Source organism: Theropithecus gelada, chromosome 16 (genome assembly GCF_003255815.1).
Source record: "Theropithecus gelada isolate Dixy chromosome 16, Tgel_1.0, whole genome shotgun sequence".
NCBI lineage: Eukaryota > Metazoa > Chordata > Mammalia > Primates > Cercopithecidae > Theropithecus > Theropithecus gelada.
In genome coordinates this window covers 12,277,003-12,293,115 of record NC_037684.1, presented here as the reverse complement: position 1 = coordinate 12,293,115, position 16,113 = coordinate 12,277,003, and the positions used below count along the sequence as shown (strand labels likewise).

Sequence of the window (16,113 nt, the reverse complement as noted above, 5' to 3'; positions counted from 1 at the left end):
TTAGGGCACCCTTAATAGAGTTCATAGACAGAATATGCCTGTGTATGTATGGAGGAATGCCCTCCATAATGACAAATAATATGGTTCCTGGAAAGAACATAGCTTGAGGATCAAGCAGAAGCCTGGGTCCATGACTCACTGTGTGACTGAACCTCTATTAGTTTCTTCATGCATAAAATGAGAATAATACGATTGGGCCAGATGTGGTGGTTCATACTTGTAATTCCAACATTTTGGGAGGCTGAGATAGGACAATTGCTTGAAGCCAGGAGTTCAAGACCAGCCTGGGTAACATAGTGAGATCTTTTCTCTTCAAAAAAAAATTTTTGTTTTAATTAGCCAAACATAGTGGCATGACTTATAGTCCCAGCTACTCAGGAGGCTGAGATGGGAGGATCTCTTGAGCCCAGGAGTTCAAGATTATAGTGAGCTATGATTGGACCACTGCACCTGGGCCTGGGTGAAGAGGGAGACTCTGTCTCTAAAATAAATAAATGAACACACAAACTCAATTGTCATAAACTCAACTGTATGTATGTATGTATGTATGTATATATGCATGTATGTATCGACTCATGGATTGTTGATGGCACTCATGTTCCTAGTATCCTTTATCTATCTAAAAGCAGAGCAGAGCCCTCCAAAAAACCTCATTTGTCATAAATCTCCTCCCCTGGGGCAACTTAATCTCTTCTAGGATCACACCCAAACAGATATTGTTACAAAACTATCGCATCTCCTGTCTTTTCTCCTAAGGACCACCTTAATTTTCTAAAAAGTCACAAGTGCCCTTTCTTCTGCTCCCATTCTAAGAAGTCATTTGACCTACAAAATGTGCCCTTGTGTCCCTCTCCATCCCCATCTCCTATTGAGATGATATATAAACCACCCACCTTAAGTCACATTTTTTTTTTTTGCAAACTCCTATATGTACATATGTAATTAAATCTGATTTTTTGTCCTCTTGCTAATCTGCCTTTCATCAGTTTAAATTGCAGCCCTCTCCCCAAAGAATTTGAGAGGAGAGAAAATTATTCCTCCCCAATGGTAGTTACTAAAGAGTCTACTCTATTCAACATCACCATATGCTTACCCACTACAAACATTTAGACAAAAACTTAACAAGACATATTAGATCTACATCCATAAAACCACTTACAAACTTTTTTTTTTTTTTTTTTTTGAGACTGGGTCTCACTCTGTCACTCAGGTTGGAGTGCAGTGGTGAGATCTGGGCTCACTGCAACCTCTGCCTCCCAGGCTCAAGCAATCCTCCCACCTCAGCCTCCCAAGTAGCTGGGACCACAGGCGTGTGCCACCAGGCCCAGCTAATTTTTTTGTATTTTTTTGGTAGAGACATGGTTTCACCATGTTGCCCAGGCTGTTCTTGAACTTCTGAGCTCAAGCGATCCACCCACCTTGGCCTCCCAAAGTGCTGGGATTATAGGTGTGAGCCACTGCATCCAGACCTATTTCACTTTCTGTATCTTTTATATCCTTTCAACAGCAGAAGTTCCACTTGAGTTTTACATAAATTCTAACTCCTTGTTGAGATTCTCTATTTGTTGAGTTATTGCTATAACCCTTTCCTTTAACTCTTTATACACAGTTCATTTAGTTCTTAGAACATATTTATAATAGCTGCTTTAAAATCCTTATCTGTAAAATTTAACATCTGGAGATAATCAGGTATGATTTCTTTCTTTTTTTTTTTTTTTTTTTTTTTTGACCTCTGAACTTTTTATTGGCCTCCTGCTCCCCAAAGGGTACCCTGCTTCTGCTGGCTTAATATCTCAGAACTTCGATGTTGTTGGTCTCAGACACCACTCTGCCATCCACTATCCTGCGGGAGGTGGTCTTCTGGATGGTTTGCCTGGAGTTGCTGCTGTCCAGGGCATCACCAAGACTGAAGTCCTCGTCATCTTCCAGCAGGTGACTGTAGGTGACGATCTCAGTCGCCAGCCTGACCTTGATGTTCAGCAGGGCCTCCTACTCCTGTCCCTCTGCCGGGTCTATTGCAGCTCTGACTCTAGGTGCAGCAGGATCCGGTTGAGCTGCTCCATCTGCAGGGTATAGCGGGCCTCCACCCCACTCAGGCTGTTCTCCAAGCTGGCCTTCAGATTCCTCATGGAGTCCAGGTCAATATCCAAGGACTGGACTGTACATCTCAGCTCCATGAGCATCAGCTCAGCAGCTCCAACCTCGGCAGACTGCATGGTGACCACTGTGGTGCTCTCCTCAATCTGCTGAGACCAGTACTTGTCCAGCTCCTCTTGGTTCTTCTGAGCCAGCTTGTCATACTGGGCCCAGATGTCTGCCATGATCTTGGTGAGATCCTGAGATTTGAGGACATCTACCTCCACGATCAACCCAGAGCTGGCAATCTGTGCTTTTAGGCCTTTTACTTTCTCTTCGTGGTTTTTCTTCATGAAGAGCAGCCCCTCGAGAGCCTCGATCTTTGTCTCCAGCTGCAGCCGTTGATACTGGTGTCATCAGTGACCTTGCAGAGCCCATGGATGTCACTCTCCACAGACTAGGGCATGGCCAGCTCTGTCTCATACTTGACTCTGAAGTCATCAGCAGCAAGATGGGCATTGTTGCTCTGCAGAATGATGCAGGCATTGTCCACAGTATTTGGGAAGATCTGAACCCTCAGGTCCTCAATGGTCTTGAAGTAAACGGCTCCAGTCTCTGACCTGGGGTCCCTTCTTCTCCAGGTACTCCCAGATTTTGCTCTCCAGCTTCTGGTTTCCAGTCTCCACACTCCTCACTCTGTCCAGTAGGAGGCCAGGCAGTCATCCAGGCTTTGCATGGTCTCTTTCTCGTTCTGGATGCCTCCCAGTCCTGCCAGGCCCCCAGCCATCCACACAGCCAGGCCCCTGGACCCCATGCTGCCCCGGAAGCTGGTGGAGTGGGACCTGGAGATCCGGGAACCGGAGCCCCCGGTGCCTGCATAGATGCTGGCCACCCTGCTGACTGGTTGGATGCCATAGCTGGGCACTTGGACAAAGCCCAGAGACCAGCAGTTGGTAGAGAACGTGGAGCTAGTGGTGAAGCTCATGCTGTCCAGAAGGGAGAGCGAGAGGACAGGACTCAGGCTTTGCCGAAGACCAATCAGGTATGATTTCTATTGTCTGCCTTTTTCTCACTGCTACAATTTCCTGTTTCTTGGCATGTGTCATAATTTTATATTTAAAAATAGACATTTTATATAATACAGTATAACATTACTCTGGATTCTATGAAATCTGTCTTCTTCCACAATTTGCAATTGCTGATTTCTCTGTTCAGTTTTATTATTTCTTTTATTCTTGCATTACTTTAAAGCCTGACTTTCAGGGTCTGGCCATGTTATCTATGTATCTTAGTGGGCAGCCAACTATTCAACAGAGGATTCACTCAAATACCCCAGGTCAACAAAAGTTGTTTTCCTTTGCCAAAGGATCTGCACATCTACCCAGATTTTTCTTCCCCCTCGACCCTTTTTCATGGCTCCTCTGCATATGCATGAAGCCTCAGCTAGCCATTATCTTAGGCTGAAAGAGCCGCTGGCTCTCAACACACACATGCCATCAAGACAGTAATTTCTGCAGACAGTGCTGGCAGGCATATGCAATAACTGCCACTCAGAGATGAGTGAAAATTTTCCAAGCACAGCAGGTAAGGTACTAGTCCTCAAAACCCTTCTCACCCTGGAATACCCTCTATAACCAACCAAACTTGGAAGAGAGAAAGTGTGGAGTGGGATGGGAGCAGCTGCAGGCATGAATGCCACAGATTCCCACTGCTGTTGTGCGAGATGAGCAGTTTCTCAAGCTTAAACACTTTTCAGATTATTATATGTTTTTGGTTGAGTTTCAGAGCACTGCAATAGTTGTTTTCACTTGTTTTGCAGATGGCATTAAATCTAAGTCACAAACTCTTTTTTTTTTTTTTTTTTTTTTTGAGACAGAGTCTCACTGTCACCCAGGCTGGAGTACAGTGATACACCACAACCTCTGCCTCCCGGGTGGTTCAAGCAATTCTCCTGCCTCAGCCTTCCGAGTAGTTAGGATTACAGGCACATGCCACCACACTGGGCTAATTTTTGTACTTTTAGTAGAGACAGGGTTTCGCCTTGTTGGCAAGGCTGGTCTCGATCTCCTGACCTCAAGTGATCTGCCTGCCTCAGCCTCCCAAAGTGCTGGGATTATAGGCGTGAGCCACCATGCCCAGCCCACAAACTCTTAGCATTCTTAAATGTATTTATTTCAGTTTCTCTTTCACTACTATATTATAACCTACTCTGGCAGTCCTTCTCATCTGCTGCAATATTTCTCATTCCTTAAGATCTAACCTATGCTGCTCCTTCTCCATAAGGCTTTTTCTCATTAATTCATGCACATTGATCTCTCCCTTCTCTGAATTCCTGTCATACATCATTATTTCATAATTATTTTGCATGTGTTGTACTTTTTCTTTTCAGCCACATTCCTAAGTCTCTGGGGAAAGAAATTAGGCTTTCATGATTTTGTATCCTTATCTTATACCTGGCAAAGTGCTGAGTATACAGTAAATTCTCAAAGGCTGTATGTCTTCTTCAATCCAAAAATTTACACTTGAAGAAATTTGTCTTATAGCCTATGAGGTCAAACTCTACCATTAGGAAACAATAATCAAGACTCCAAGACCTAACCATGTTATATTATTAACACGTTCTTCCCTTCTCCAATGCCACATGATCTGAAGTGCACACTATTTACTGAAAGCATGGGGCAGAGACTGCTAGTAGCCAACCTAATATCCATTTTGATCATTTTCCTTACTAACAAAACCATAATCATTCCTAGCTTTCCTTGCAGCCAGAAGTTCAATTAGAGGGAATGCACTAACTGGAAAGATATTTGTATCTGTTCATAGTATTGTGGTAAGAAACAAAAAAGAAAATTCATGCAGCACCTTTAGAATAGTATCAGTCACATGCTATAGCATCAATAAATGTCATTTACTGTTAGAAACCTTAACTATGTTTTACTTCCTTCTTCTTCTCTCCTATGAGAGCTTACTCTTATGGTTACAAAGGTTTTATAACATCAAAGTTCTCCGTCTGGAATAATACAAATTTGTAATAGGTGATGCAAAGAATTTTTAAAATTTCCTTACCCAGAAGATCCAATGCTCTTACAAACACCAAGGAGGGGTCTTTTTTCAGCAAAGTTATCACATTTTTGAGCACCTGACAGGGAGGATAAAATAAATTGTAAGCTTTGAGGAATATTATTGTATAATTCCCACTATTTTCATGCTTTCAAAATACTTGAGAAGGAGAAGTATTCATTAAAAGTTGATGTAATTTATACAATTGAATAAAAAGAAGAAAAGTTACTATATAAAATCATTATATATTATATATATGTACTCATTTTAAAAATTGAACCAGCAAATTTTTTTTTTTTTTTTTTTTGAGACAGAGTCTCACTCTGTCACCCAGGCTGGAGTGCAATGGCATGATCTCAGCTCACTGCAACCTCTGCCTCCTGGGTTCAAATGATTCTCCTGCCTCAGCCTTCTGAGCAGTTGGGACTACAGTCACGTACCACCATGCCTGGCTAATTTTTGTATTTTTAGTAGAGACACGGTTTCACCATGTTGGCCAGCCTGGTCTCATACTCCTGACCTCAGGTGATCCACCCGCCTCAACCTCCCAAAGTGCTACAATTACAGGCATAAGCCACCATAGCCGGCCTGAATCAGCAATTTTTTAATGTTTTATTGGCACCAATTTCAATCTTATACACCTTCCCCATGAGATCAGAAAACCATCCCATACCCCACCAACTATTTACATAAAACTAGTATAATATAGATGTCCAAACTAAATAAAGGTAGTTCAAGACAAGAAAATTATAAAATTATAGGTCATTCCCATTGATACACATAGTTGCAAAAATCCTAAACAAAATATCAGCAAACTAAATAGCAACATATATGAAAAAAAAAAATTCTCATAACCGAATTAGATTTACCCAAGCAACAGTAATAGTTTGGCATTATAAAATATATTAACGTAATTAATCATGTTAATATTTCAGCAGACGCAGAAAAAGCATTCAATTAGACTCTATACCTAATCATAAGAATAAAAAATATAACAAAAATACCTTTTTTAACCTAATAATGATCATCTACAAAAGATCTACAGCAAATGTCACAGGTAATGGTTCAGAGTTTTCCTAGTAACAGCAGTAACAACACAAGAATATCCATAGTTGCAGCTCCCATCTAGTCCTAAGTCCACATAATAATAATAATAAGTGAACTCAACAATATTACAGGATACAAGACCAATATAATACGAACAAGAAGCAAAAAAAGTAAAGTCAGGAAATATAAATGGTTCTGAATCATATGAAAAGGTGCTCTGTGTCTGCTCACGCCTGTACTCCCAAAACTTTGGGAGGCTGAGGCAGAAGGATCACTTGAGACAGGGCAAAACTCTGTATCTACAAAAAATAAAAACAAAAAATTAGTTGGGTATGGTGGCATACACCTGTAGCCCTAGCTACTCAGGAGGCTGAAGTAAGAGGACCTTACTACAATTGTGCCACTGCATTCCAGCCTGGATGACAGAGCAAGAATCTGTCTCATAAAAAAAAAAAAAAAAAAAAAAAAAAAAAGATAATGAAGTTTAATGTTCAACCTCACACATGACAGAGGTTCCTTAAAACTATATTGATAATGAAAACTATAATGATGATATTGATAATGATAATGATATAATGATAACTATATTGATAATGATAAGGAGTTCGGGACAAATCACCCCAAAATATGCCTCTTTGGCATATTGATTATTTTGAGCTAAAGGCATTTGAAAAACAGTAGATGTAAGAAAGACACTCTGACTGGCTCTTTGATTCCTGAAAGGAAGCCCCCAAGTGAAAGATGACCTTCCTACACACCAGGAAGGAACATTTTAACCACCAGAGATGTGAAGGCCAGGATGAAAGAAATCTGTATAAATGAACATTGTTAAACTAGCCCTTATCTTCCCAGATACTTTTCCATAAACGTCATTCTTTGTTCAACCTAGCATGTAAGACCTTAGGCCGAAGCTGGGCACGATGGCTCATGCCTGTAATCCCAGCACTTTGGGAGGCCGAGGCGGGTGGATCACTTTGGGAGGCCAAGGTCAGGAGTGCGAGGATCAGTCTGGCCAACATGGTGAAACCCCATCTCTAGTTTAAATATATATATATATATGCCAGGCGTGGTGGCGGGCACTGTAATCCCAGCCCCGCGGAAGGCTGAGGCAGGAGAATAGCTTGAATCCGGGAGGCAGAGGTTACAGTGAGCCAAGATCATGCCAACGCTTGCATGCTGTAATCCCAGCCTCTCAGGAGGCTGAGGCAGGAGAATAGTTTGAACCTGGGAGGCAGAGGTTACAGTGAGCCAAGATCATGCCAACGCTTGCACTCCGTCCTGGGGCACAGAGCAAGAGCAAGGCTCCATCTCAAAATACAAAAACAAAAAAAAGAGCTTAGGCTGAGCCACTTCTCTTTTTTTTTTTTTTTTTTTTTTTGTTGAGATGGAGTCTTGCTCTGTCACCCAGGCTGGAGTGCCATGGCAGATCTGGGCTCTCTGCAACCTCCGCCTCCCAGGTTCGAACTATTCTCCTGCCTCAGCCTCCCGAGTAGCTGGGATTACAAGCGCATGCCGCCACGCCCAGCTAATTTTTTGTATTTTAGTAGAGCCAGGGTTTCACCATATTGCCCAGGCTGGCCTCGAACTCCTGAGTTCAGGCAATTCACCTGCCTCGGGCTCCCAAAGTGCTGGGATTACAGGTGTGAGCCACGGTGCCTGGCCGCCACTTCCTTAAGTCTTCATTTCTCTGTTCGGACACATATGTACATGTAAATTTTATGAAATAAAAATTTGTATGCTTTTCTCCTGTTAATTTCTCTTATGTCAGTTTAATTTTTTGGCCCAGCCAGAAACCCTGAGAGGTTAGAGAAGTTTTCCTCCCCTACAATACTATGGTTACATTTTTAAGATACCTAATCTTTTAGAAATAAGTAAGGAAATGTTAACCAATAAACTGATATGACATCTGGGAAGGGTTCAAAATAATCTGGAGGGAAGGAAATAAATGCTAATGAAACAAGAATAGCCATAAAATGATGACTGGTGGGTTCCTTAGGGATCATCACACTATTCACACTGTCTTTAAATAAGTCAGAAATTTTCTACTTAAAAATTTATAACTACATTTATATACATATATTTATATATTATAACTATATATCTTTAAAACTGTGTGTGTATGTGTGTGTGTGTATTCACTTAAGCCTGCTAAGTCAGACTGATGACTGATTTAGCAGTCCTAAGTAAAAGTGCAAGGTAGTGCTTAGGGGGAAAAAAAAACTGACACTCAAATTAGTTTACATCACAGGATCTTTAAAAGCCACAATAATTGATAATACCAGGTACTAAATGTGACAGGAGATGAAGCTAAAATAAAAAGGACTATATAACTAAATTTAACTATGTACATTGACACTTATTTAAGAGCTCCTCAAAAAAATCCAAAAATTTGATAAAATTTTCTCACCATAGTAATCAAAATTGAAATACAAATACTCCTTAATCCGAAAAGTCACTGCTAGAAGTTCATCCTACACATATACTCAGACATGAGAGAAATAACTTGTATATAAGATTATTCACAACGGCATTGTTTATAATAGCAAGAATGGAAAACTTCAAGTTATAATGGAATATTTCCTACCACTGCAAAACAAGAGAATGAATTACTCTGTAAAAACATGGAACGGAAAAGAAGATATAAAGTGGAAAAAAGGAATACATACAACAATAGGACGATGCAGAATAATAAACTACCTTTTGTGTGTGTGTGTGTGTGTGTGTGTGTGTGTGTTTTTGAGATAGAGTCTCCCCAAGGCTGGAGTGGAATGGCATGATCTCAGCTCACTGCAACCTCCGCCTCCCAGATTCAAATGATTCTCCTGCCTCAGCCTCCAGAGTAGCTGGGATTACAGGCACCTGCCACCATGCCCAACTATTTTTTGTATTTTCAGTAGAGATGGGGTTTCACCATGTTGGCCAGGCTGGTCTCGAACTCCTGGCCTCATGATCCACCCGCCTTGGCCTCCCAAAGTGCTGGGATTACAGGCATGAGCCACCAGGCCCAGCCGATATACTACCTTTTTTTTATAAAGAAGAGAAAAAAAGACTTGCATATACACACACATATACAAACTCTAGTAGGATACATAAAAATCCTAATAGTGGTCGGGCACGGTGGTTCATGCCTGTAATCCCAACACTCTGGGAGGCCGTGGTGGGTGGATCAGGAGTTCGAGACCAGCCTTACCAACATGGAGAAATCCTGTCTCTACTAAAAATACAAAAAAATTAGCCAGTGGTGGTGCATGCCTGTAATCCCAGCTACTCGGGAGGCTGAGGCAGCAGAATCGCTTAAACCCGGGAGGCAGAGGTTGTGGTGAGCCGAGATCATGCCATTGCACTCCAGCCTGGGCAACAAGAGTGAAACTCCGTCTCAAAAAAAAAAAAATCTTAATAGCCACTTATGAGAGGAAAAAGGAAAAAAAATGAAAGATAGAAAAAACTTTTCATTATATACTTTATGCTTTTTCATTTTCAAACCATGTGAATATACAAATTTCCCCAAAAATTTTTCCCTTGTTTTTAAATAAGAAGGCAAATGCCAGAAGAAACAACTAAATGGTTGTTTCAACTTCTGAGTTAAGATGGTAGACTGCAGCACTTTGGGAGGCTGAGACAGGCGGATCACGAGGTCAGGAGATCAAGACCATCCTGGCTAAGATGGTGAAACCCCGTCTCTACTAAAAAATACAAAACATCTAGCCAGGCAAGGTGGCGGGTGCCTATAGTCCCAGCTACTTGGGAGGCTGAGGCAGGAGAATGGCGCAAACCCGGGAGGCGGAGCTTGCAGTGAGCTGAGATCCGGCCACTGCACTCCAGCCTGGGCAACAGCGCGAGACTCCATCTCAAAAAAAAAAAAAAAGATGGTAGACTGAAGACATGAATTTCATTTTATACCTTCAGAAAATGCTAGGAAAAAAAATTAAATTAAATGTACTTTAAAAACATATAATCCCAACAAGTTTTGGAAACAGATGACTGATGACTGACTTAGCAATCTTAAGTAAAAGTTCAAGGTAGTGCATGGGGGGAAAACCTGACACCCGAAGTACTTTACATCGAAGAATCTTTAAAAGGCACAATAACTGATAATACCAGGTACTGGATTTGATGGGAGACGAAGCTAAAATAAAGAAGACTAGATTTGATATTGGCTATCTGAAAAACACATTGATGTAAGACTTTTACCCTGTCAGGCAACTCACCTTCCCCATTCCCAGCACAAGGCTGAAAGGTTACTCTCTAGAGACAGACAGAAGGACACTGGGTAAAGGTGAATGCCAAACAAAAAAGTGAAGAAGATTAAATGACAACATTAATACGTAATATTGAAATAGCCCTTCATCATCCTTCCTGTCACCTTTCCCATGGTGCTTCCAGGACGCTAGCACCAGAACCTTATCCTTTAGGTGGGCACTTGTAAGTCTTCTCTGAGACATGTTAACAAGTCTAAGAGGAAAGACGAAAATATACTATCCATCAGAGGGTTCCAACAAACAAACAACACAACCAAAGCACCTCACAACAAAGTTAAAAGTCAACAAATAGACCAGGCACAGTGGCTCACACCTCTAATCTCAGCACTTTAAGAGACCGAGGCGGAGGTCAGGAGTTCAAGACCAGCCTGGCCAACATGCTGAAACTCCGTCTCTACTAAAAATACAAAATTAGCCAGGTGTCTGTAATCCCAGCCACTCAGGAGGCTGAGGCAGGAGAATTGCTTGAACCTAGAAGGCAGAGTTTGCAGTGAGCCCAGACGGCACCACTGCACTCCAGCCTGGGCAACAAGAATAAAACTCCATCTCAAAAAAACAAAAAGTCGACAAACAGATATGCAGTGTTTTCAATTAGCTTTTCAGTTTGCCACTGACAATTATGTGCAAACAGCCAAGGATTAACAGTCATCTGGAAAGTATCTAATACTACACAGGAAGAACACAATAAAAATTAAAAATTGTCATTAATCATTTCCATGATGTAAGAGAAGATACTGCAGACATAGAACAAAATAAGAACTAAAAAAAAGATGCTTTGAGAATAAAAGAGAGCTCTTGAAGAATGACAAAAACAAGGATATGTGTGTGTGTGTGTGTCTTTATATTTACATAAATATATAAATATATATATAGATTTTTTGTTTTTTGAGACAGAGTCTCACTCTGTTGCACAGGCTGGAGTGCGGTGGCGTGATTTTGGCTCACTGCAACTTCCGCCTCCCAGATTCAAGCGATTCTCCTGCCTCAGCCTCCCAAGTACCTGGGACTACAGGCACATGCCACCATGCCAGGCTAATTTTTGTATTTTTAGTAGAGGCTGGTCTCAAACTCCTGACCTCAGGTGATCTGCTTGCTTTGGCCTCCCAAAGTGCTAGGATTACAGGCAGGAAAATATTGTTTTTATTTTTTATTATTATCTTTATAACTTTAAGTTCTATGGTACAAGTACACAACGTATGTACACTTGTGCCATGTTGGTGCGCTGCACCCATTAACTCATCATTTACATTAGGTATATCTCCTAATGCTATCCCTCCCCCCTTCTCCCCACCCCACAATAGGCCCCGCTGTGTGATGTTCCCCTTCCTGTGTCCACGTGTTCTCATTGTTCAATTTCCACCTATAAATGAAAACATGCAGTGTTTGGTTTTCTGTCCTTGTGATAGTTTGCTCGGAATGATGGTTTCCAGTTTCATCTATGTCCCTACAAAGGACATGAACTCATCCTTTTTTATGGCTGCATAGTATTCCGTGGTATATAAGTGCCACATTTTCTTAATCCAGTCTATCATTGATGGACATTTGGGTTGGTTCCAAATCTTTGCTATTGTGAATAATGCCACAATAAACATACGTGTGCATGTGTCTTTATAAAGCAGCATGATTTATAATCCTTGGGGTAAGGCACATACTGTTTTTAAACTCAACACAAGAATCAGAGGCAAATTTAAGAAAATTTCCCAGAGAGAAGAGCAAAAACACAAGAGAAGAAAAGAGCATGTTGGCCAGGCGCGGTGGCTCAAGCCTGTAATCCCAGCACTTTGGGAGGCCGAGACGGGCGGATCACGAGGTCAGGAGATCGAGACCATCCTGGCTAACACGGTGAAACCCCGTCTCTATTAAGAAATACAAAAAAAACTAGCCGGGCGAGGTGGCGGGCGCCTGTAGTCCCAGCTACTCGGGAGGCTGAGGCCGGAGAATGGCGTGAACCCGGGAGGCGGAGCTTGCAGTGAGCTGAGATCCGGCCACTGCGGTCCAGCCTGGGTGACAGAGCGAGACTCCGTCTCAAAAAAAAAAAAAAGAAAAAAGAAAAGAGCATGTTTACACACACACAAGAAATTGAAAGGGATGGACTCAAACAGCCAATATAGAGATGACAGACGTTCCAAAGAGAGAACAGAGAAAACAGGAGAAAATCACCCATGAAATAATTCAAAAACTTTCCCCAAAACAAAAAACTATGACTTTATCAGCTTCTTCAGGTCCTAGCACAGTACATGAAACAGACCAGTATCAGAGTACATTGCTTCAAAACAGTGATAACAAACAAATGCTTCTACAAGCTACCAGAGAAGAAACAGATTGTTATAGGATCAGGAATTCAACTGGTTGCTCCAGGTATTAAATGATATAACTTAACACAAAAACTTTTAGCTAACATCATACAAAACTGAATGCTTTTCCTCTGAGGTCAGATATAAAGCAAGCGTGTCCACTCTCACCACTGTTGTTCAATAGAGTACTGGAAGTTCTATCCAGTACAATAAGGCAGCAAACAAAGTAAAAGTCATACAGATCAGAAAGGAAGAAATAAAACTCCCCATTTACAGATAGCATGATTGGTTACATAAAAATTACAGAGGAATCAACAAAAAAATTTTTTTAAAAAACTAGAATAAGTTAGTTCAGCAAGTCACAAGCTATAAGATCAGCATACAAAAATATATACTATCATGAACAAATGAAAATTGAAACTTAAAATACAGTAGCACTTATACTTGTTCAAAAGAAATGTAAATACTGAAGTATAAATCGATGAAACATGTACAGGACTTCTGTACTGAAAACTACTAAATGCTGATAAAAGAAACAAAAGACAACCTAAATACATGGAGATACATAACTGATATGAAGTTTAATGTAATTCCTACCAAAAATCCGGCAGAATTTTTTGCAATTAGAAACACGAGTATTCTAAAATTCTGTGGAAAGGTAAGGGAGTTAGAATAGCTAAAACAAGTTTAACAAAAGAAGAAAATGGAGGAAATCTGTTATTATGGAATTATAGACTAAAACAATGAGGTACCACTGCACAGTTACTAGAACGACCAAATTCCAGAACACTGACAACACCAAATGCTGAAGAGCATGCAAGTAGCACCTTTCCCAGACTGCTAATGGGAATGCCGAATAGCACAGCCACATTGGAGGAGTCTGGCAGTTTCTTACAGAACTAAACATACTCTTACCACACAATGCTGAAATCACACTCCTTGGTAATTACCAAAACGAACTGAAGACGTTTGTCCACACAAAAACCTACACACGATGTTTATGACAGCTTTATTTATAATTGCCAAAACTTGGATGCCACCAACATGTTCTTCAGCAGATGAATGGATAAATAAACTGTAATATATCCAAACAACAACTAAAAGGAAATGAGCTATCAAGCCATAAAATGAAGTGAAGGAATGTTAGATGCATATTGCTCATTGAAAGAAGTCAATATAAAAAGGCTACATACTGTATGTTACCAACTACATGACATTTTGGGAAAGACAAAACTATGGGGACAGGAAAAAGATCAATGGCTGCAGGAATTAGGAGGAAAACATGAATAGAGCACAGAGGAATTTTAAGGACTTCTAAGTTTTAAGTTTTAACTGAAACTTTTCTGTATGATGCTAAAATGGTGGGTTATTATTTCATTATACATTTGTGAAATATATCATTACACATTTGTGAAAATTTCTAGAATGTAGACCAAGAGAATCCTAATGTCGATTATGGACTCTGGGGAATAATAATGTGTCAGTGTAGGATCATCACTTGTAACAAACGTACCACTATGATGCAAAAAGTGGGAAGTGGGTAGTGCCTGGGTAGGGTTGGGGTATACAGAAATTCTATGTGTTCTTGTTTGTTTGAGACAGGCTCTCCCACTATCACCCAAGCAGGAGAGCAGTGGTGCAATCTCAGCTCACTGAAACTTCCACCTCCTGGCTCAAGTGATTCTCCCACTTCAGCCTCCTGAGTAGCTGGGACAACAGGCACACACCACCATGCCTGGCTACTTTTTGTATTTTTTGCAGAAATGGCGTTTCGCCGTGTTGCCCAGGCTGGAAAACTCTATTTTCTGCTTAATTTTTCTGTGAACCTAAAACTGCTCTAAGAAATAAAGCTTATTAATTAAAACACCACATGTTCTCACTCGTAAGTGTGAGGTGAACAATAAGAACACACAGACACAGAGAGGGGAACATCACACGCCAGGGTCTGTCGGAGGTGGGGGGCTAGGAGAGGGATAGCATTAGGAGAAATACTTAATGTAGATGACAGGTTGACCGGCACAGCAAACCACCATGGCATGTGTATACCTATGTAACAAACGTGCACATTCTGCACATGAATCCCAGAACTTAAAGTATAATAAATTAAAAGTAAATAAATAAATATATGTAGTCACGTGTAGTGCTACACACCTGCAGTCCCAGCTACTCAGGAGGCTAGGCAGGAGAATTGCTTGGGCCCAGGAGCTCAAGGCCAGCCTGGATAACATGGCAAGATCTTGTTTCCCACCCCACAAAAAAAAAAAAAAATTAAAAGTAAAAACAAATGTAGCAAACTCTTGCACAACTATGTTCACTGCAGCATTATTCATAATAGACAACAGATGGAAGCAACCCTAAAGTCTACTGATAGATGAATGGATAAAGAAAAGGTGGTACATTGAAATGGATTATGCAGCCTTAAAAAAGAAGGAAAATGGTCGGGCATGGTGGCTTACGCCTGTAATCCCAGCACTTTGGGAGGTCAAGGTGGGTGGATCAGTTGAGGCCAGAAGTTCAAGACCAGCCTGGCCAAGGTGGCAAAACCTCATCTCTACTAAAAATACAAAAAATTAGCTGGGCATGGTGGCACACACCTTTAATCCTAGCCACTCAGGAGGCTAAAGCAGGAGAATCACTTGAACCTGGTATGTGGAAGCTGCAGTAAGCAGAGATCACACCTCAGCACTGCAGCCTGGTAAACAGAGTGTGACTCTGTCTCAAAAAAATAAAATAAAAACAAAAACAAAACGTCTGGGATAGCAAAGGTGGTGCTAAGAGGAAAGTTTATAGCCCTAAATGCCTACATCAAAAAGCCTGAAAGAGCACAAACTGACATTCTAAGGTCACACCTCAAGGAACTAGAGAAACAAGAACAAACCAAACCGAAACCCAGCAGAAGAAAGGAAATAACCAAGATCAGAGCAGAACTAAATGAAATTGAAAAAAAAAAAATACAAAAGATAAAAGAAACAAAAAGCTGGTTCTTAGAAAAGATAAATAAAATTGATAGAGCATTAGCAAGATTAACCAAGAAAAGAAGAGAGAAAATCCAAATAACCTCTCTAAGAAATGAAACAGGAGGTATTACAACTGACACGAAATACAAATGATCATCCAAGACTACTATGAACACCTTTATGCAAGTAAACTAGAAAACCTAGAAAAGAAGGATAAATTCCTGGAAAAATAGAACCTAGCTGAAACCAGGAAGACTTAGATACCCTGAACAGACCAATAACAAGCCGTGAGATTGAAATGGTAATTTTATAAATTACCAACAAAAAAAAGTCCAGGACCAGACAGATTTACAGCAGAATTCCAGTAGACATTCAAAGAAGAACTGGTACCAATCGTTCTGACACTATTCCACAAGAGAA

The 16,113-nt window shown here is 40.8% G+C and overlaps 1 protein-coding gene across 6 annotated transcripts in view; it reads right to left on the bottom strand.

Moving 5' to 3' along the window:
- The window catches only part of BCAS3 (BCAS3, microtubule associated cell migration factor), a 707,187-nt gene that overhangs the window by 585,315 nt on the left and 105,759 nt on the right, over nucleotides 1–16,113 (bottom strand). For all 6 annotated transcript variants that reach the window (XM_025361460.1, XM_025361463.1, XM_025361464.1 and 3 more), the window contains exon 7: nucleotides 5,143–5,215. In XM_025361460.1, coding sequence (XP_025217245.1) covers nucleotides 5,143–5,215 — 73 coding nt within the window. The remainder of the gene's footprint in view (nucleotides 1–5,142; nucleotides 5,216–16,113) is intronic.